Here is a 23936-nt window from a genome sequence, read left to right on the forward strand (position 1 = left end):
GTTGTCTGTCTCCCCCTTCTAGACTGTGAGCCCATTGTTGGGTAGGGACCGTCTCTCTAGGTTGCCAATTTGTACTTCCCAAGAGCTTAGTACAGTGCTCTGCACACAGTAAGTGCTCAATAAATATGATTCAATGTATGAATGAATGAATGAACTGGATTACTGCATCAGCCTCCTTTCTGACATCCCTACCTCCTGCCTCTCCCCACTTCAGTCCATACTTCACTCCACTGCCCGGGTTACCTTTCTACAGAAAGGTTCAGGACATGTCACCCCCTTCCTCAAAAATCTCCAGGGGTTGCCTAACAACCTCCATATCAAACAAAAACTCCTCACTGTTGGCTCTAAAGCACTCCATCACCTTGCCCCTTCCTACCTCACCTCCCTTCTCTCCTTCTACTTCCCAGCCCCCACACCCTGCTCCTCTGGTGCTAACCTGTTCACTGTGCCTCAATCTCACCTGTCTTGCCACCAACCCCTGGCCCACGTCCTACCTCGGGCCTGGAATGCCCTCCCTTCTCAAATCTGCCCAACAATCACTCTTCCTCCCTTCAAAGCCCTACTGAAGGCACACCTCCTCCAAGAGGCCTTCCCAGGCTAAGGCCCCTTTTCCTCAGCTCCCCCTTCCTTCCGTGTCACTTCGACTCACTCCCTTTGTTCTCCCTCTCCCCCACCCCACAGCACTTATGTACATATGCATATATATACATACATACAATTTTATGTATTTATAGTAATGCCTATTTACTTGTTTTGATGTCTGACTCCTTCCCTCTAGACTGCAAGCCCGTTATGGGCAGGGACTGTCTCTCTTTATTGCTGTATTGTACTTTCCAAGCACTTAGTACAGTGCTCTGTGCAAAGTACTCAATAAATATGATTGAATGAATGAATAATACATACTATTATTCCTACTACTACCTAATCTTTCCTACTACTACCTAACCTCACTCCTCTCCCACTTCGATTCATCCTGCACCCCTCACTCTTCCAACACCAACCTACTCAGTGTACTTACAACTCATCTATCATGCTGCCAACCCTTTGCCACCATCCTCCCTCTGGCCTGGAATTTCCTCCTTCTTATATCTGACAGATCACCACTCTTCCCATTTTCAAAGCCCTATTAAAAGCACATATCCTCCAAGGAGCCTTCCCTGACTAAGCCCTCATCTCCCCAACTATTCACCTGCCCTCCTGCAATTCTTATGGATTTGGGGCTGTACCCCATAAAGTACTTCGATATTTTCCCCACCCCAACCCCACAGCACTTATACTTTATGCGCTGCCATTTCCCCTCTCTGTAATTTATTTTAATGTCTGTCTGGACTGTAAGCTCCTGGAGAGCAGGAATCATGTCTACCAACTCTGTTGTATTACACTCTCTCAAGCATTTAGTAGAGTGTTCTGCACAAAGTCCTCAATAAATATCATTGTTTGATTGGGGTCACTGGGGTTTCAGAAAAGGGTAATTTAGATGGCAGGTGAGGCAGCTAGAAAATGTATTGGGTCACAAATCTATCAAAAAGAGTTGATGGGCTGATAGATTAGCTTGCAGAATTTCAGAAAATATATTCAGACCTCACTGAGAAGCAGTGTGGCCTAGTGAAGAGAGCATGAGCCTGAGAGTCAGAAGGAGCTGGGTTCTAATTCCACTTTGGCTAATTGCTTGCTGTGTGACCTTGGGCAAATCCTTATCTTCTCCCTGCCTTGGTTTCCTCAATTATAAAATGGGGATAACTGTTTTCGCTCCTATTTAGATTATGAGTTCTGTGCATGACAGGGACTGTCTGACTTAACTTGTACCTACCCCAGCTCTAAGAACAGTGTTTGACACATAGTCATTCATTCATTCATTCAATCGTATTTATTGAGTGCTTATTGTGTGCAGAGCACTGTAGTAAGCACTTGGGCAGTAAAAGCTGGCAACATATAGAGACGGACCCTACCCAACAACGGGCTCACAGTCTATAAGGGGGAGACAAACAACAAAACAAAACATGTGGACAGGTGTCAAGTAATCAGAATAAAATCCCTTAACAAATACTATAAAAAAACTGAGTGGATACAATAAACTGTTGACTTTGCACAGTGAGATCTTATGTCCCATATTTCTTTAAAATATATATTGTCAGCCTACTGAAGTGCTACTATATTATTGGTCCCTTAATGACCTGAAAGCATTAATACAGTCTTCCAAAGTACCATGCCTACCATACTCACACCTTGGGAAAAAAAAAAAACCAAGACTCACTGAAATGAGCAATTGAATCAGGTGATTTAGGACTGCTTCTAAAGGCCATAATGGTAATTTAAGACATGATGATGGGGCGGCGGGGGAGGAGAAACATGAAGAAAGTGGCCAATTTAGAGCATGCCAAGGATGGCTAATCAGGACCTCTTGTAAATGAGGACAATCTCTCCACAGACACCACTCATGATTGTTGAATATCAGCTATCAGTGGTGTAAATTGACTCACATTTATCACATTTACCTTATATTTTGGAATAGTCTTCAGAAGCTCTTTCACTGGAACATCTGTGCCAACTACACCCAAAAGAATTCCTTTAGATCTCTGTTGGAAATAAACATTAAAAAAAATCATATCTATTGAGTGCTTACTGTGTGCAGAGCACTGTACTAAGCACTTGGGAGAGTACAACATAATATAACACTCAGGTACAGAAACAGAAATTGCTGAAATATACACACATAATAGTATACACAAATTATGTATCATTATCTACTACTGTTACTATTGTATGCTATGAACTGTGGGTTTTCTAGGTCTCTGTGACAGAAAAGAGAAAAGTTAGACTAATGGGGAGTTGTAACTAATAAGGGCAAACATACGCCCATGCAAATAAACAATCCTTTCTTCTCTTTCTCCTTAAATTAAAATCATTAGTGCCCAAACTTCCAGCTGATCAACATGCATATAATTAAGTTGCCAACACTCAGCCAAGGGAAAAATTATGCATGAAAATGCTAGTTCTCTCCTTTCCCCAAATTCACTACCAGAGGGTGCTCAGTAGAGAACTGAGGAGTTAAAACAATGTGCAATTACTCCAGTGAATTAAAAACAGGTGGGTGGGGACTGCAGGATGCATTATTCAAAAACAGGTAAGAGCAATAAGGGTGCCAAAACTATCTGATTTTAAAAGGTCATTTGGGCCAGATATGTGTGAGTGACTATACTGGTTTCCCTTACAGGGAACACACAGGAAAAAATAGACTGTGAGCCCACTGTTGGGTAGGGACCGCCTCTATATGTTGCCAACTTGTACTTCCCAAGAGCTTAGTAGAGTGCTCTGCACACAGTAAGTGCTCAATAAATACGATTGAATAAATGAATGAATGAACAACCACCCCTGTGCTCATAGTAATTTGCTGGAGTTTTTCTCCCCTGGATATTCAACATTAAGACATTAGGGGAAAGTGTTGAATTGGCTGAATATATTGAAATTATTTATGCTTACAACAGACATATCAGGAGGCAAACGATAGATATAAATCCCAAAACTTAAAAGATAAAAAGTCATTTAAGAGAAATTCTCAATGAAATCATCACAATACAAAATAGATAATGCAACCCAAAGACTTACAGTTTCATTTTGCTTACTGAATACCGGCATGGCCACTGTAGTCATCAGAACTAATCCTTGATTGTCAGCGAGCTAAATTTGGGGAGTGGAAAGAGGATATATTATCCACAAGCAGCATATGTCCATCACTAAGCAAGTTGTAAAAAATTATTTAAAACAGATCCTTTTTTTATTTGCAGACTATAGCTATGTTTCCACAGGGTTTGCATATTTTCTTTAAAATAATCTTCCTGTAATTTTTTCCCTCAAATCTTCATGGGACCCATCTATCGAAGGCAGAAACCAATGAATTGGGAGTCTGTCTCTCATCCCACTCTGGGATTCCAGACATCAAGAGGTTGACTTGATCAATAGATCACATTCTGAGCTCCCTGAGCCCTGCCTCAACGCTTTGTTCCATCTTGGGAGATCTCAGAGTTCAGGCAGGCAGGAAGACAATGAGAGGGAAAGAAGGAACAGCCCAGAATCATTAACACCATCAGACAGCAGTTGCCAATCAAAGTCCTCAGTCAAACCAGCGGCATGTGGTGAGATACAAGCTCTCTGAAAAAAAAAATCCTATTTGTACCATCTCAATTTAATCCTTTTTGGTCTTACTGTACTGAAATTGGTCAAAAGGTATTAGAAAATCCTAAATGATATCTGGTTAAGGTGTGAAAGCTTCTGTGTACACTTAGCCATTATGAGACTTTTCAAAATGAATAATCACAATTAAATTTGGGTGAAAATGCACTGAAAAAAAGCAGAATGGAAAGCATTGAGTGCCTACAGTATTTAAAAGAAAAAAGCACTATGAAAATGCCAATCGGATATCAGAAATTAACTGGGTTATTTCATCTTTGAAACATTTGTGATGTTATAGAAAGACTGATAAAAATAAGTCACGAGCTGAATGAAACAATTAGACTGTCTGAACTTTGGTTTGCATTTAAAAATCAAACTGGGTAATGTTAATGGTTCTTTTGAATGGAGTCAGTATATATCAATGATAATCATAATAATAATAATAACAATAATTATGGCACTTTTTAAGCATTTACTATGTCGGGTACCACATGGGGCTCACATTCTAAGTAGGAGGGAGAACAGGTATTGAATCCCCATTCGCAGATGAGGGAACAGAAGCACAGAGAACTTAATTGACTTGCCCAGGGTCACACAGCAGCAAGTGGCAGAGCCGGGATTAGAACCCAGGTCCTCTAGCTCATACCTCATGCTTTTTACATGGGGCCACACTGTTCATCTAAATAAGGATAATAAAACAGATCAGAGTTCTTCTATGACAAAAAGCAAAGAACCATCAATAATTAATCACTATAGCTATGTCACACACCTGTGAATGTAGGTAATTAACAATTGTTCAGTCAATCAGATTATATTCACAGGTAGCATTTGCATCATTACTTAGAAGGTAGAAATGCCTTCTTCCCTAATACTAAATGTACATAAAATTGGATCTTTCACAATCAAGGAAAACATAAAAAGGGAAAATGCACTAAGAACTGTTTTGTAGTTTTAGCTAACCAGAGGAAGATCATCCACTCCTACAGCTTCAAATGCCATCTCCATTCTCAAATGTACCTCATCAGCTTCAACCTCTCTCCTCTCACATCTCCTCCTGCCTCTACATGGATCCCTTCCAGGATCTTAAGCTCAAAATGTCCAAAACTGACCCCCTCACAAATCTTTTCCACCACACTTTTCCATCAAAGTTTCCATCTCTCAAACTCACAACACTGTCATTATCCTCAGTTCTTCCCCTCTTTCAACCCCTATATTAAACCTGTCATTAAACGCTCTTGAATATTCTCCCACATTTCCAGAATCTGCCGTCCCTCTCCACTCGAACTGCTACTACACTGGCCCAGGTACTTGTCATATCTTATCTCAAAAAGTGCATCAGCCGCCTTGCTGACCTCCCTCCCTCTAGCCTCTCCCCTCTCCTATCCACACTTCACTCTGCTGCCTGGATCATTCTTCTAAAACACAGTTCTGAGCACACCTTCCCCAGCCCTTAAAATCCTCCAATGTTTACCCATTCATCTCTGTATCCAATAGAAATTCCTGACCATTGCCTATCAGGGAACTCAATCAGCTCTTTCCCCACTTCTTACCCTCACTCTTCTCCACTACATTCTAGTTAATACACTTTGCTCCTCTCAAGCCAGAATTCTAATTGTGCCTTGTTCTCCCCCCTCCCACCACCACCCTCTTGCTTCCCTCCCACTTCACATTAGGCAGACTACTGCTCTCCCCATCTTCACGGTCCTTCTGAAATCACATACCCTCCAGGAGGCCTTCCCTGATTAACTTCACTATCTCCATCCTACATTCCTCCCAACTGCCTTTTCAGTACTTACGCATCACACAAGGTACTCAGGGCTCCTATAGAACATACAGTTCTTTATACTCCATTACTTCATCCCATCTGTAATTCATTTTAAGTGCCTGAGTCTCCTCCTAGATTGTGAGCTCCTTGAAAGCAGGGATCATGTCTACCAATTCTATTGTAACTAACTCTCCCTAGCCTTACTACAGTTCTTTGTACTCAGGTGCTCAAGAAATACTATTGATTGACTGTCCCACTGATTTGTGAACATTCTCTTCAAGTTATCAGGGAGGAAAAAGGCTGTTTTTAAGTCATTTTTCATGGAAGGTACATTGAAATATTAGAAAGCGTTCTTTTCCATGAATGACAGTCAATTATATATGTAATTGATGTAATTGATACATATGTAATATGTATGTACATACATACAACATGTATATATATATATATATATGTAATACATACAAGCAAAACTCAGCTAGTGATGAAAGTTCTTTAAAAAAAGGAATCATCATAATAGGGAAATTTTGCCCTGATCTAGCCCACTGAGAGGACAGAGTAGATGATAGATTCATTCATTCAATTGCATTTATTAAGTGCTTACTGTGTGTATAGCACTGTACTAAGCACTTGGAAAGTGCAATTCAGCAGCAAATAGAGACATTCCCTGCCCACAACGGGCTCACAGTCTAGAAGCAGGGAGGCAGACATCAAAACAAATAAATAGGCATCAATAGCATCGATATAAATAAATGAAATTATAGATATATACAAATCATTAATAAAATAAATAGAATTATAAATATGTACATATATACACAAAAGTGCTGTGGGGCGGGGAGGGGGGGTAGAGCAGAGGGAGCAAGTGGGGGCAATGCAGAGGAGGTGGCTTATTTATAATAGATAAATAGATAGATCCTATTTGAAGATGGGACTATTGATACTAACATCCAATCCACGCTTGTGAAACATGACTTCTACTTCACTTCATCTAGTATAAATAACAATAGTATTTGTTAAGCACTTACTATTTGCTGAGCACTGACTAAGTGCTGGGGTACTTTCAAGATATTCATGTTGGACAGTCCCTGTCTCACATGGAGTTTACAGTTTAAGTAGAAGGGATTAGGATTTAATCCCTGTTTTACAAATAAGGAAACTGAGCCACAGAGAAGTTAAGTAATTGACCATGGTCACACAGCAGACAAGTGGAGGATCCAGCTAAGAACCCACGTCCTCTGACTCCCAGGACCATTCTTGCTTAATGTTGCTTAATGCTGCTAATATTTATGTAAATACATCATTGATACATGAGTTAGTAGATAAAAGTCCCTACTACCCAAAGAAGTAATGATACTCAACTACAGACAGTATTACAAGAAATAATAACTTGCTTTATCATAGATGAGTCTGCTAAATTACCTTAGAAACTCTTGAAATCTATTTTCTAATATTTTATTTGGTTAACCCTAAACGTAATTCTCCTGGTGCCCCATGATTTACTAACATGAATTTTCTAAATACTGGAGTGAATATGACTATCAGATACACTAACAGACCAACATTTTAAAACAAATTCCTATTTACAGGAAGCAATGTTTAAATAAAACCACCTAAAGGTGTTAGTTTGAATAATGGGATTAATAGCCAGAGAGCCAGTTTTGAATGACAAAATTCAAAATCCTCCCTTTCAACGTAACTCTTTTATGTATTTTAAATTTCTAGTACAAAATGTCTGGGTTAAATATATTGTCCCAAATTTATTATTCATTCCAACTGAGCCCCCGCCTTCCTCTCCCCCTCCTCCCCCTCTCTATCCCCCTGCCTTACCTCCTTCCCTTCCCCACAGCACCTGTATATATGCATATGTGTTTATACGTATTTATTACTCTATTTATTTACTTTACTTATACATATCTATTCTATTTATTTTATTTTGTTAATATGTTTTGTTTTGTTCTCTTTCTCCCCCTTCTAGACTGTGAGCCCACTGTTGGGTAGGGACCGTCTGTATATGTTGCCAATTTGTAATTCCCAAGCGCTTAGTACAGTGCTCTGCACACAGTAAGCACTCAATAAATACGATTGATTGATTGATTGAACTGTAAAAAGTACTGTGGGGACTATAGGAAAATCAAGGATCTTTTAAAGTCTTCACTTACCAATGTATCAATATCAGTAGTATCTATTAGCACCTACTGGGCACTTGAGGAATATGCGAAAGAAATCAAAGCTAAAATCCCCGTCCTTTAAAAGACAGAAATAACAAATGCACCAATAGTTACAGGAAATAGAATAGCTATGAACAATAGATATATGTTGAATAAACATATACTTTTTAAAATTTGTACTTAAGATTTTACTATGGGCCAGGCACCCTACTAAGTGTTGGGCTAGATATAAAATAATCTGACTGGACACAGTCCCTGTCCCAGATTGGGCTCACAGTCTAAGCGGGGGGCAGGAAAGAGGTATCTAATCCATTTACAGATGAGGAAACTGAGAAATTAAGTGACTTGCTCAAGGTCACATAGCCAGCAAGTGGGAGAGCCAAGATTAGAATCCAGGTCTCCTGACTCCCAGGACCATGGTTGTTCCACTAGGCCATGCTGATTTCCACTAGGCTACAGTGAAGAAGGCAGCATTTAGAGGAGCAGCATGGCTTAGTGGAAAGAGCACGGTCTTGGAAGTCTGGGGACATAGGTTCCAATCCCAGCTCTGCCACTTGTCTGCTGTGTGACCTTGGGCAAGCCACAACTTCTCTGTGCCTCAGTTACCTCATCTGTAAAATGGGGATTAAGACTGTGAGCCCCACACGGGACAACCTGATTACCTTGTACCTACACCAGTGCTTAGAACAGTGCTTGGCACACAGTAAGTGCTGAACAAATACCATAATTGAGAAGCAGCGTGGCTCAGGAGAAAGAGCCCGGGTTTTGGAGTCAGAGGTTGTGGGTTCAAATCCCTGCTCCGCCAACTGTCAGCTGTGTGACTTTGGGCAAGTCACTTAACTTCTCTGTGCCTCAGTTACCTCATCTGTAAAATGGGGATTAAGACTGTGAGCTCCCCATGGGACAACCTGATCACCTTGTAACCTCCCCAGTGCTTAGAACAGTGCTTTGCACATAGTGAGCGCTTAATAAATGCCATTATTGTCAGCGCTTAGAACAGTGGTTTGCACATAGTAGGTGCTTAACAAATGCCATCATTATTATTATTATTATTATTCATTTGTTCATTCATTCATTCAATCAGTCATTCATTCACATTTATTGAGTGCTTACTGCATGCAGAGCACTGTACTAATTGCTTAGGAAAGTACAACAATAAACAGTGAGATTGCCTGTCCACAACAAGCTTACAGTCTAAAGGTGGGGAGACAGACATCAAAATTACAGATATGTACATAAGCGTTGTGGGACTGGGAGGAGAGAAGAGCAAAGGGCGCAAGTCATGACAATGCAAAAGGGAGTGGGAGATGAAGAAAAGTGGGGCTTAGTCTGTGAAGGCCTCTGGGAGCAGACGTGCCTTTAATAAAGCTTTGAAAGGGTGGGGGGAGAGTAATTGTCAGATTTGAGGAGGGAGGGAGTTCCAGGCCAGAGGCAGGACGTGGTCTCGGGATCTGTGGAGAGATCCAGGCACAATCAGAAGATTAGCACAAGAGAAGCGAAGTGTGTGGGCTGGGTTGTAGGAGAGAAGTGAGGTGAAGTAGGAGGGGGCAAGGTGAGGGAAAAGCCAATGGTGAGGAGTTTGTGTTTGATATAATAATAATAATAATAATGGCATCTATTAAGTGCTTACTATGTGCAAAGCACTGTTCTAAGCACTGGGGAGGTTACAAGGTGATCAGGTTGTCCCACAGGGGGCTCACAGTCTTCATCCCCATTTTACAGATGAGGGAACTGAGGCCCAGAGAAGTTAAGCGACTTGCCCAAAGTCACACAGCTGACAATTGGCGGAGCCGGGGTTTGAACTCGTGACCTCTGACTCCAAAGCCCGTGCTCTGTCCACTGAGCCACGCTGATATGGAGGTGGATGGGCAACCACTGGAGTTTTTTGAGGAGGGGGGGTGACATTCTTGAACATTTTTGTAGAACAATCACGTGGGCAGCAGAGTGAAGTATGGACTGGAGTGGGGAGAGACAGGAGGCTGGGTGGTCAGCAAGGAGGCTGATGCAGTAATCCAGGCAGGGTTGGATGAGTGATTTATTAACGTGGTAGCAGTTTGGATGGAGAGGAAGGGGTAGATTTTAGCGATTTTGTGAAGGTGGGATCGACCAGATTTGATGACGGACCGAATACGTGGGTTGAATAACAGAGAGGAGTCAAGGATAACACCAAGGTTACGGGCTTGTGAAACAGGGAGGATGGTGGTACCATCTACAGTGAAGACAGCACTTTGCTAGATACTCTATTATCATTTAAGCACTTACTCATCTACATGTGTGTCTACCCAATCAAGCCATAGTATTTATTAAGTGCGTATTGCATGCAGAACAGTCTACTAAGCACTTGGGAGAGTACATAAAACAGTTGGTAGACACATTACCTGCCCACAAGGAGCTTACAGCCTAGAGGGGGAGGGAGGCATTAAAATCAATTACAGATATGTACATAAGTGCTGTTTTGGGCCGTAGGTAAGGTGAATTAAAGGTACAAATCCAATTGGAAGGGCGACACAGAAGGGAGAGGGAGTAGAGGAAACGAGGGCTTATTTGAGGAAGTCCTCTTGGAGTAGATGTGATATGATAAGTATTTGGATCAGTATTTTTGGATGGAGAGGAAAGGGCAGATTTTAGTGATGCTGTGAAGGTCGAACCCACAGGATTTGGTGACAGGTTGAATATTTGGATTGAATGAAAGAGATAAATTGAGGATAATGCCAAGAGATTGCCTACAATTCATTCTTTTTTTTCTTCCTATCTGTAATTTCTTTTGTGTTGGGCTCCCTGGTTAAATTGTAAGCTCCCTGAGGACAGGAATTGTGTCTTCTAATTCTATCATATGCTCCCAAGCACTTATTACCATACTCTGCACACAATAGGTGGTCAAAAAATGTTATTTATTCCATGAGGTGGGGAGGGGAGTGAGAGTAGGTGATGTGTTCGGCTGGACAGAGCAGTCGGGGATGCCAGGTCTTCTTCATAGTGAGGCAGGGGAGTGAGTGCCAGAAACAGTTTCAAGATGAACAATTTCTCCACCAAGGAGCTGGGGTTCCACAGCATAGCACTGTAGTGTGAGAGATGGGTTTTGGGTAGTTTGGAGCAAGGACTGTGAAAGAGAACATGGCAAAGGAAAGGCTTATTCCTAGTTTTCATGCTTATTCACAGTTTGGGCCTCATTTCCACTCTTGTATAAAGTTTATTCACACCTTGTTCACAGCCTTGTACACTCACAAGTACATTCACACTCATTCTCACCCACACTACTGGCTGATGTAGCCAAGGATAATGATAATAATAATAAATAAGGTACTTGTTAAGCACTTACTATGTGACACCACCGTTCTAAGCGCTGGGGTAGATACAAGTTAATTGGGTTGGACACAGTCCCTGTCCCACTTGGGGCTCAAACTCTTAATCCCCATTTCACAAATGAGGAACTGAGGCCCCAAGAAGTGAAGTGACTTGCCCAAGGTCACACAGCAGACCAGTGGCAGAGGCAGTACTAGAACCCAGGTCCTTCTGATTCCCAGGCCCATGTTGTATCCACTAAGTCCCAAGGAATGGCCACTGGACTTTCCCCCTGAGGCTGCCATCTAGGTTAGCAGTCTAATGAAACCCCCATGCACTTAGGTAGTTACCTACCTCCACCCCCATAACTCTTATGTACAGATCCTCATACTCCGTTGCTTCCCTTACCTGTCTCCACTGTTAGTGGATAAAGCACGAGGATGGGATTCAGAGGTCCTGGGTTCTAATCCCGGCTCTGACACTTGCCTGCTGTGTTTCTTGGGCAAGTCACTTAACTTCTCGGTGCCTCAGTTACCTCATCTGTAAAATGGGGATTGAGTGTGAGCCCCTTGTGGGACATGGACTGTGTACACCCTGATTAGCTAGTATCTGCCCCACTATTTAGTACAGTGTCCGGCATCCTCATCCTCCTCAATGGTATTTACTGAATGCATACTGTTTGCAGAGCACTGCACTAAGCATTTGGGAGAGTCCAATACAACAGAGATGGTAGGAACGTTCCCTGCCCACAATGAGTTTACAGTCTGGAGGAGCACATAGTAAATGCTTAAAAAATGCCACTAAAAACAAAACTGTAAGCTCCTTGAGGGCAGGGATCATGTCAACTACCAATCAACAGTATTTACTGAGTGCTTACTAAGAGCTTGGGAGAGTTGTATTTGTACACAGTATCTGCACACAGTAAGAATTCAATAAATACCACTGATTGATTTCTGTGAGGCTATAATTTTATAGGACCAGGAATGAAGAGAAGGAGCCTGGTTGGGCAGATTTTCTCCCCTCTGGAGTAAGTCTGTTCCATGGTGGATGAGTGCTCAGTAAATGTGACTGATTTTTAGGATCTTACTCTCCCACCTAGAAGGTTTAAGAAAGAACCCATTAAGGTCCTGCTTTATGCCAAGGTGGCAGGAGTGATGGTAGTTGCTCTTGCTGCTGCTACTGCTGCTGCTGGAGGTGAATTTTCCCTTCCCCTATCCTCCTCAAAACTCTGGGTCTCATCCACTTTCAGACCCCACCCCTCCTTGCCTAAAATGACTCCAAATTTGGTCACCTTTACTCCTGAGGCTGAAGTCTGGCCTGGTGGTAAATTGAAGCTGAGTATTTTGTAAAACTGGTACAGGACCCTGAGGGAAGTTGGGTGGAGGTGAGTGTTTATAGGTGTGTTTCCCCCTGCTGAGACTAGTCTTCTAATTATTGCATTATTCAAAAGAATGGCCTCTTTTTAAAAATCTACACAAATTACAGTCATCAGTGCTTTTATATTTGTGCTTTGTGCTGTCAACCTTTACGACAAAAAGGGCAAGAAAATCCTGAAGTTCTAAGTCTTAGGTGACATGAGAAAGAAGCAGTAGAGCATATCTATATGACTCCAAAAAGTATTTTACCCACCCTCATAAGAAGGATACATACACTACATGTCACGTTTTTCCGGGGACTATTTTTTAATGAGTCATTAGTATTTGTAGCTGGAATTCCGAAAAAATGAATTTCCAGAACCATAAGATTTTGTTTCAACAACTTACTTTGATCATTCAAGACCTTAGCTATTTAAATGAGCTTATTTTATTTTCAGACCTTGGAATTTAGGTTACTTCAGATGAGTTGTTCAATATTATTTCTATTTACATTGGCTTAGTGGCAAGTATAAGTAATATATAGTTAGCATCCACCGATGCAATGCACTGTACCAAGTTTTTGGGAAGTCACAGAGAGGCTACACATTCCCTGTCCACACAAAGATTAAACTCTAATGGGTGAGACGTATGGAAAAAATATTTATGAGTCAACAAAGTAATTGACCGTTGAATAATATATATACAAAAATGCTCAAGATGGGTACAAAGAGGGGAGAAACAACTTTGCATATGGGGAACCAAACAGGGAAGGCTTATTGTAGGAGGTGGGATTTTTATTATTATTATTATGGCATTTGTTAAGCGCTTACTAAGTGCCATACACTGTACTAAGGGCTGGGGTAGATTCAAGCAAATCGGGTTGGACAAAGTCCCTGTCACATGTGGGGCTCACAGTCTCAATCCTCATTTTACAGATGAGGGAAGAGAAGCCTAGAAAAGTAAAGTGACTTGCCCAAAGTCACACAGCAGACAAGTGGCGGAGAAGGATTAGAACCCATACCCTCCTGACTTCCAAGACTGTACTCTATCCACTATGCCATGATGCTTCTCTATTTTAGAAAGGCAGTGACGTGGGGAGTGCTGTGGTCTATCAGAACTGGAGAGGGAGGGAGGCTGGGGGAACAATGTGGGTGAGAATTCCACTTTCCACCAGTTAATCTAATGAAGTAAATTGTAGCCATTGGCTTACAATTAAGACAACAATTAGCAAAATATGTGACGATAGAACAGAAAAATGATTTGTCTTCTCAAAATCTTCTGGCAAATTCAAACGGATGAGGTTGCTACTTTTCTCCTCAAATGTCATGCAAACCCTGCTGTGCGTGGTTGGCCAATGGCTACACTTTACAAAAGGGCCTTACTTTCAGTTCATTCTTTCATTCAATCATATTTATTGAGCACTTACTGTGTACAGATCACTGTACTAAGCGGTGGGAGAGCACAATACAACAACAGACACATTCCATGCCCACAACAAGCTTACAATCTAGAGGACGAGCTTCAGTCTCACCTTTTAACATGAAATGACTGAGATGATTTGCTGAAGATTATTCTATTCTATTCTTTATTCTAGTGAAGCTAGAATAAAAATCAGTTGGTGTAGAGAATAAATATGTTACTTGGGGATAACAATCCTAAAGAAATCATTAAAGATGTTATAATGAATGAGGCAACTGAGGTTTCAGTAAAGAGAAAATAGTTAAAATGTATAAACTACTTGGGACTATTATTCTTCCTCCAAGGGAGATATATTTTATCTCTCTTATAAGCATTGTCGAGGACTTTTAGGTAGACAACAGAAAATCTACCCCTTCCACCTGCATTACTTCACACCATATCAAATCTCATCTTCCCTCCCAGACCACCAACTTCAACTGTTCAGTTTCCAATGGCTCCTTCTCTACTGCTTTTAAATATTTTCATGTCTCCCCTACCCTAAACAAAACCCTCCCTTGATGCCACGGCTTTCTCCAGTTAGTGTCCCATATCCCTTCCACTTTTCCCCTCTCAACTTCTTGAGCGACTTGCATACAACAGCTGTCTCCAATTCCTCTTTTCCCATTCTCTACATGACCCAATCCATTCTGGTTTCCAACCCCTTCACTCTATGGAAACTGTCTTCTCTAAGGTCACCCCTTCTTCTTGCCAAATCAATCAATCAATTGCATTTATTGAGCGCTTACAGTGTGCAGAGCACTGTACTAAGAGCTTGGGAAGTACAAGTTGGCAACATATAGAGACAGTCCCTACCCAACAGTGGGCTCACAGTCTAAAAGGGGGAGACAGAGAACAAAACCAAACATACTAACAAAATAAAATAAATAGAATAGATATGTACAGGTAAAATAAATAAATAAATAAATAAATAAATAAATAAATAGAGTAATAAATAAGTACAAACATATATACATATATACAGGTGCTGTGGGGAAGGGAAGGAGGTAAGATGGGGGGATGGAGAGGGGGACAGGAAGGAAGGGGCTCAGTCTGGGAAGGCCTCCTGGAGGAGGTGAGCTCTCAGTAGGGCCTTGAAGGGAGGAAGAGAGCTAGCTTGGAGGATGGGCAGAGGGAGGGCATTCCAGGCCCGGGGGATGACATGGGCCGGGGGTCGATGGCGGGACAGGCGAGAACGAGGTACGGTGAGGAGATTAGCGGCAGAGGAGCAGAGGGTGCGGGGTGGGCTGTAGAAGGAGAGAAGGGAGGTGAGGTAGGAGGGGGCAAGGTGATGGAGAGCCTTGAAGCCCAGGGTGAGGAGTTTCTGCCTGATGCGCAGATTGATTGGTAGCCACCGGAGATTTTTGAGGAGGGGAGTAACATGCCCAGAGCGTTTCTGGACAAAGACAATCCGGGCAGCAACATGAAGTACGGACTGAAGTGGGGAGAGACACGAGGATGGAAGATCAGAGAGAAGGCTGCAAATCCAGCAGCCGCTACTCCATCTTAATCCTCCTTGACCTCTTAGCTGCCTTCAACCTCGGGGACCACCCCCTTTTTGAAATACTGTCTAATCTTGGCTTCACTGACAAATGTCCTTTCCTGGTTCTGCTATCTCTCTGGCCACTCCTTTATTCATATGTCTATTATTGATACTATTATCCTAATTATTAAGCAGCATGGCCTAGTCAATAGAGAACAGGCCTGTGAGTCATAAAGTCATGGGTTCTAGGCCCGGCTCTGCCACTTGTCGGCTGTGTGACCTTGGGCAAGTCACTTATCTTCTCTGTGCCTCAGTTACCTCATCTGTAAAATGGGAATTGAAACAGTGAGCCCCACATGGGACAAGGGACTGTATCCAACTTGATTACCTTGTATCTATCTCAGTACAGTGCTTGGCACATAGTAAGTGCTTAACAAATACCATGATTTTCATTATAATTATTATTATTACATTTATTAAGTGCTTATTATCTGTCAAGCACAGTCCTAAGAGGGGGGATACATACAAGTTAATCAGGTTGGACACAGTCCCCATCACTCATGGGGCTTGCGGTCTAAGTAGACTCTTTCACAGGCTCCTCCTCTGCCTCCAACCCTCTAAATGTGGAAGTCCCTCAAGGTTCAGTTCTGGACCCCTTATATTCTGAACCTACACCCACTGCCTAGGAAAACTCACCTGTTCCTATGACTTCAACAACAATCTACAAAATCTATCTCTCCAGTCCTGACCTCTCTCTCTTCAGTCACAAATTTCCTCCTGCCTTCAGGACATCTCTAATTGGATGTCCTGTGGACACCTGAAACAACACATCCAAAACAGAACTCCACTTCCCACCCAAAACTTGTCATCCCCGTTTTCCATCATTGTAAACACCACTATTCTCCCTGTCTCACAAGCTCAAAACTTTTTTATTATCCTCAACTCATCTCTCTCATTTAACCCACATATTCAATGTCACCAAATCCTGTTCATTCTACCTTCACAACATCACTAAAATTTATCCATTCATCTGCAAACTGCCAAACCTTGACAACTGCTTCAGCCCTCTTGCTGACCTCCATGCAGCCTGTCTCTCCCTTCTCCAGTCCTCACTACACTATGCTGCTTGAATATTTTTTCTAAACAAACGTTCAGTCCACATCTCCCCCAACCTTCAAGAAATTCCAGTGGTTGCCCATCTACCTCCGCATCAAATGGAAACTCCTTACCATTAGCTTGAAAGCACTCAATCAGTTCTCCCCCTCCTATCTTATCTTGCTGACTTACTACTAAAATCCAGCCCCACATTTTGCATCTCTAATGCTGACCTACTCACTGTATCCTCAGTCTCCCCTTGCCCACAACCACCCTCTGGCCTGGAACTCCCTCATCCTTCATATCTGACAAACCACCACTCTCCCCAACTTCAGAGCATTATTAAAATAACAACTTCTCTAAGTCTTTCTTTCCCCTACTTGCTCTCCCTTCTGTGCTGTCTATGAACCTGGATATATAGCCTTAAAGTACTTGTTACTCACCCCAACCACAGTCCGACAGCACTTAGGTACATATCTATAATTTATTTTAATGTCTGTCTCCCCCTTGGACTTTAAGTTCCTTGAGGGCAGGTAATGTGTCTACCAACTCTGCTGCATTGCCTCTCCCAAGCAATTCATTCATTCATTCATTCAATTGTATTTATTGAGCGCTTACTGTGTGCAGAGCAATCTACTAAGCACTTGGGAAGTACAAGTTGGCAACATATAGAGACGGTCCCTTCCCAACAGCGGGCTCACAGTCTAGAAAAGTGCAAAGTTCTTTGCACACAGTAAGTGCTCAATAAATACCATTGATTGACATTCTGATAACTAACCAATATCCTTACTGCAATAATAGTTGTTTATGCACACTGAAAACTCCCTCTAGACTGTAAGCTCATGTGGCACAGAATATATTTACCAACTCTGTTATATTGTATTCTCCCAAGAGCTTAGTAATAATAATAATAATAATAATAATAATAATAATGGCATTTATTAAGTGCTTACTATGTGCAAAGTACTGTTCTAAGCACTGGGGAGTTACAAGGTGATCAGGTTGTCCCACGGGGGGCTCACAGTCTTCATCCCCATTTTACAGATGAGGGAATTGAGGCACAGAGAAGTGAAGTGACTTGCCCAAAGTCACACAGCTGACAATTGGCGGAGTCAGGATTTGAACCCATGGCCTCTGACTCCAAATCCCATGTTCTTACCACTGAGCCACGCTGCTTCTCCTAGTACAGTGCTCTGCACACAATAAGTGCTTAATAAATATGATTAATTGTATTGTACTCTCCTAAATGTTTAGTACAGTGCTCTGCATTCAGTTAAGTGCTCAAAAAATACCATTGATTGATTGATTAATTGGCCAGCCCAGGTATACATTAGGTTCTGGGTCCAGTTCCATGGATAAATAAAATCATTTATGGCATGACCTCATTCACTCCCACGGCTTCAACTATCATCTCTACGCTGATGACACCCAAATCTACATCTCTGCCCCTGCTCTCTCCCCCTCCCTCCAGGCTCGCATCTCCTCCTGCTTTTAGGACATCTCCATCTGGATGTCTGCCCGCCACCTAAAACTCAAACATGTCCAAGACTGAACTCCTTGTCTTCCCTCCCAAACCCTGCCCTCTCCCTGACTTTCCCATCACTGTTGATGGCACTACCATCCTTCCCGTCTCACAAGCCCGCACCCTTGGTGTCATCCTCGACTCAGCTCTCTCATTCACCCCTCACATCCAAGCTGTCACCAAAACCTGCCGGTCTCAGCTCCACAACATTGCCAAGATCCGCCCTTTCCTCTCCATCCAAACCACTACCCTGCTCGTTCAAGCTCTCATCCTATCCCGTCTGGACTACTGCATCAGCCTTCTCTCTGATCTCCCATCCTCGTGTCTCTCCCCACTTCAATCCATACTTCATGCTGCTGCCCGGATTGTCTTTATCCAGAAACACTCTGGGCATGTTACTCCCCTCCTCAAAAATCTCCAGTGGCTACCAATCAATCTGTGCATCAGGCAGAAACTCCTCATCCTCGCTTCAAGGCTCTCCATCACCTCGCCCCCTCCTACCTCACCTCCCTTCTCTCCTTCTACAGCCCACCCCGCACCCTCCGCTCCTCTGCTGCTAATCTCCTCACTGTACCTCATTCTCGCCTGTCCCGCCATCGACCCCTGGCCCACATCATCCCCCTGGCCTGGAATGCCCTCCCTCTGCCAATCCACCAAGCTAGCTCCCTTCCTCCCTTCAAGGCCCTACTGAGAGCTCACCTCCTCCAGGAGGCCTTCCCAGACTGAGCCCCTTCCTTCCTCTCCCCCTCGTCCCCCTCTCCACTCCCCCCATCTTACTTCCTTCTCTTCCCCACAGCATCTGTATATATGTATAGATGTTTGTACATATTTATTACTCTATTTATTTTACTTGTACATATCTATTCTATTTATTTTATTTTGTTAGTATGTTTGGTTTTGTTCTCTGTCTCCGCCTTTTAGACTGTGAGCCTACTGTTGGGTAGGGACTGTCTCTATATGTTGCCAACTTGTACTTCCCAAGCGCTTAGTACAGTGCTCTGCACACAGTAAGCGCTCAATAAATACAATTGATTGATTGATTGATTGATGTGGAAATTCATACAGAGAGAAATGATGGAAGTAGGAATGATACTTCTGTATGTCCTACAAAAACAAGGTGAAAGCAAATGAATCATATGTTACTGTAAAATATAAATCTTTACCTCACAATTGTTTGTTCTTCATTGACATCAATTTTGCTTGTTATATAATATTCATAAAACACTACAATTACTAGCATTTACTGAGATAATAGCTTTGTAAACTTTCTATTCTGAGTGACAGCTAATTCTACACTTCAAAGAAGAGAAATTAAATGATCATTTTGATCACTTAATCAAAATACGATTTTGATCACTTTGATCAAAATATGATCGTTTTGAGATCAAATGAGGACTGCTTACACAAGTTAAAAGATAGAAACAGAAATGGGAAAAAAATCACTGGCAGAAACCTTTTGGCATAAAATAGCCCCAAAGACTTTCTTTTTCATACATAAAAATGGCGAGATCCTTTTTTTGGGTAAGGAAAAAAACGAACAACCGTACATTTCTGAGTGAAAAACAATAATCTACTTTCAGTTATGCAGTTAATTTATGCACTCCTGATTCTTCATACAAGTTAAGTAGAACAGAATATCACAGCAGGAGTAGGACAACAGATCTTGAACCCTGCTGTGTTTGTTCAAGAAGCCAAGTTAAGCTATTTCTAAAAGGAAACAAAACGCCCAGTCAGGCTATTAAACAGGGATCATTTTGTTATTTTGCTATTCAGTGCATTTCTGAGTGCATCTATTTCTCTTCAAAACAGGCTGGAGATGTGGTTTTCTTTAACTATGGTTTTGAGAAAAATACTTTTTCCTCATCCTCAGAATCTGTGAGCTAATATTAACTAATAGAATGCCAGTTGGTGTACTTAGCTTCAATTCGGGATTTCAAAAAAATGTTTTCAGCATCCCCAATTGAAAGAGTTCTATAGTTTTGCAAAATTAATTGCTCTTGGTAAACATGCTTATTTGCGGATCATATTGGAACTGCCATCTCCAACCTTTCATTATGTTACTAACCACTGGAATTTCATCAGGTATTTCTCGGCCTCCATCAAGTAAAAGGGACAAACCCCCTTAAGGAAGGGGTTTTTTTAAATACATATGCACCCACTTCATCTTTTTTCTCCTCACGTCTAAAAATACCTAATACCTATCCATAGCAATTTTCACTATAAAAGCTTGTCGAAGATCATGTGTGAATGTCTGCATCTGGTGTGTATTACGGTGGAAAGTGATCTGATAGTGAAGAGTGAGAAGTTCTGGGACTATTACCTTTAAAAATATTAGGCACATAATATATTTCATAATTAGAATGGAAAAACTGCTTCAAAATAAAAAGGGTGAACTTAAAATGGCATTTCCTAAATTGCAAATCAGCCCCAAGATTAAAGTATCTATATAGAGACATAGATTCTGGAAACATTTATAGAAGAAACACTTGGAGATGATACACAGACAAGAAAATACAAGTTCAGCCACCATATGGTAAAATCATTGCATTAATGACAGACTGTCTATATTATTCATAAAAGCAACCCTGACTGACTGCCCTGTCTTCCTTTAGAAATAACAAAATAATCTCTGACTTGAAAGCTTCTCACTGTTTTTCAGTATTTTCAATCAATCAATCAATCAATCGTATTTATTGAGCGCTTACTATGTGCAGAGCACTGTACTAAGCGCTTGGGAAGTACAAATTGCCAACACATAGAGACAGTCCCTACCCAACAGTGGGCTCACAGTCTAAAAGGGGGAGACAGAGAACAGAACCAAACATACCAACAAAATAAAATAAATAGGATAGAAATGTACAAGTAAAATAAATAAATAAATAAATAAAGAGTAATAAATATGTACAACCATATATACATATATACAGGTGCTGTGGGGAAGGGAAGGAGGTAAGATGGGGGGATGGAGAGGGGGACGAGGAGGAGAGGAAGGTCAGTCTGGGAAGGCCTCCTGGAGGAGGTGAGCTCTCAGCAGGGCCTTGAAGGGAGGAAGAGAGCTAGCTTGGCGGAGGGGCAGAGGGAGGGCATTCCAGGCCCGGGGGATGACGTGGGCCAGGGGTCGACGGCGGGACAGGCGAGAACGAGGTGCAGTGAGGAGATTAGCGGTGGAGGAGCGGAGGTTGTGGGCTGGGCAGTAGAAGGAGGGAAGGGAGGTGAGGTAGGAGGGGGCGAGGTGATGGAGAGCCTTGAAGCCCAGGGTGAGGAGTTTCTGCCTGATGCGCAGATTGATTGGTAGCCACTGGAGATTTTTGAGGATTTTTGAGATTTTGTGGGAAAGCCCTTTTAATAATGCCATAATAATGAAAAAATGCATGTCATCAATTAATGTCTCCTCCTACTGACTGATATTTGACCTCCTGTCCCATACTAATCAAGAAAATCTTATTATACTACATATTGATCAGCAGTAAATTGCTGATCAGAGATTACACCTTGACTGAAATGTCATTGCTAGTTTAGGTACATTTGCCAAAAAGCTCTTCATTTTCATTAACAGGCTTGCATTGGGTTCAAGAAGCATCCTGAACATCACATTCCATTTGAGTGCTTCCTTAGATCCACTACGGATTATTCAATGACAAGGCAAGAAAGATAGTCTGAGTCACTGGGAAGTCTTGGAAGTTGAACTTCAATGGACTACAGAAACAGTCCAAGAGCATTCATGTATCCAAAGATGAAACCACTGATGGAATGATTTCTATCATATGTGAGTGTGGCTGATAAGGTCAGTGTTTGATTGCGACCCCTTCCATGTTGAATGCACTTAAAGATTGCTGTGCTGCTCCATTTCCTATGCACAGTGACTAGTAATTTTTCATTCCCCACCTCTGTGTTCTGATGTTCCCCAAATCTCTGTTCTAAAATAGCCACATGCTTTCTACTTGGAGTAGTTTGGCTACTGTCTCTCAACTCTTCATTCATTCATTCGTCCACAGCTTAGTCACTTCTTTTGTAGTTTTGATTCATTGCATCTCAGCTTTTCTACTGTTCACCCTGCTTACAGTTGTCCCATTTCAGCTGCCCATAAAGCAGCTGTTTGGAAATATTGCACTCAACCATTCTCTTCACATACTCTACCCAATAAAGATGTGATGCACTGAGCTCTGCTGAAATGTTAGTGATCTGACTATTCTAGGACTCCACTGTTTGTAATCCTGTTTTGCCATTTGATGCTAAACATGGCACATAAGTGCAAGTAAGTGATTGTTCTTGATATCTCAATATGGCTTATGTGGTAAGTTCAACCACACAGCTGTTCGACAAGGTTGGGCAGTTGTTCTATTGACCTTCAGTTTCACCTGAAGCTTGATGCCATCTTGGTGCCATACTCTGTCATCAGAATCCCAAAGGACATGCTACTTTTCTTGATTCCATTTTTCACCTTGCTGTCTATTCTTGCTCATTGAGCAGGGCGCTGTCTAGGTAGCTGGATTCAGTGACAGCATTCAGCTGTGTTTAGTCAATCAATCAATCAATCGTATTTATTGAGCGCTTACTATGTGCAGAGCACTGTACTAAGCGCTTGGGAAGTACAAATTGGCATCACATAGAGACAGTCCCTACCCAACAGTGGGCTCACAGTCTAAAAGGGTGAGACAGAGAACAGAACCAAACATACCAACAAAATAAAATAAGTAGGATAGAAATGTACAAGTAAAATAAATAAATAAATAAATAGAGTAATAAATATGTACAACCATATATACATATATACAGGTGCTGTGGGGAAGGGAAGGAGGTAAGACGGGGGGATGGAGAGGGGGACGAGGGGGAGAGGAAAGATGGGGCTCAGTCTGGGAAGGCCTCCTGGAGGAGGTGAGCTCTCAGCAGGGCCTTGAAGGGAGGAAGAGAGCTAGCTTGGCGGATGGGCAGAGGGAGGGCATTCCAGGCCCGGGGGATGACGTGGGCCGGGGGTCGATGGCGGGACAGGCGAGAGCGAGGTACAGTGAGGAGATTAGTGGTGGAGGAACGGAGGGTGCGGGCTGGGCAGTAGAAGGAGAGAAGGGAGGTGAGGTAGGAGGGGGCGAGGTGATGGACAGCCTTGAAGCCCAGGGTGAGGAGTTTCTGCTTGATGCGCAGATTGATCGGTAGCCATTGGAGGTTTTTGAGGAGGGGAGTAATATGTCCAGAGCGTTTCTGGACAAAGATAATCCGGGCAGCAGCATGAAGTATGGATTGAAGTGGAGAGAGACATGAGGATGGGAGATCAGAGAGAAGGCTAGTGCAGTAGTCCAGACGGGATAGGATGAGAGCTTGAATTAGCAGGGTAGTGGTTTGGATGGAGAGGAAAGGGCGGATCTTGGCAATGTTGCGGAGCTGAGACCGGCAGGTTTTGGTGACGGCTTGGATGTGAGGGGTGAATGAGAGAGCGGAGTCGAGGATGACACCAAGGTTGCGGGCTTGTGAGACGGGAAGGATGGTAGTGCCGTCAACAGAGATGGGAAAGTCAGGGAGAGGACAAGGTTTGGGAGGGAAGACAAGGAGCTCAGTCTTCGACATGTTGAGCTTTAGGTGGCGGGCGGACATCCAGATGGAGATGTCCTGAAGGCAGGAGGAGATGCGAGCCTGGAGGGAGGGG

At 42.4% G+C, this 23936-nt stretch overlaps 1 protein-coding gene across 1 annotated transcript in view; it reads right to left on the reverse strand.

The window, feature by feature from the left end:
• CACNA2D3 (calcium voltage-gated channel auxiliary subunit alpha2delta 3) overlaps positions 1–23936 on the reverse strand; it is a 1043639-nt gene that overhangs the window by 264335 nt on the left and 755368 nt on the right. Inside the window, exons 15-16 of the mRNA XM_038772667.1 lie at positions 3607–3678; positions 2496–2576 (exon numbers count right to left, since the gene is read on the reverse strand). Of these exons, the coding sequence (XP_038628595.1) occupies positions 2496–2576; positions 3607–3678 (153 nt within the window). The remainder of the gene's footprint in view (positions 1–2495; positions 2577–3606; positions 3679–23936) is intronic.

This window comes from Tachyglossus aculeatus, chromosome X1 (genome assembly GCF_015852505.1).
Source record: "Tachyglossus aculeatus isolate mTacAcu1 chromosome X1, mTacAcu1.pri, whole genome shotgun sequence".
In the NCBI taxonomy this organism is placed as follows: domain Eukaryota; kingdom Metazoa; phylum Chordata; class Mammalia; order Monotremata; family Tachyglossidae; genus Tachyglossus; species Tachyglossus aculeatus.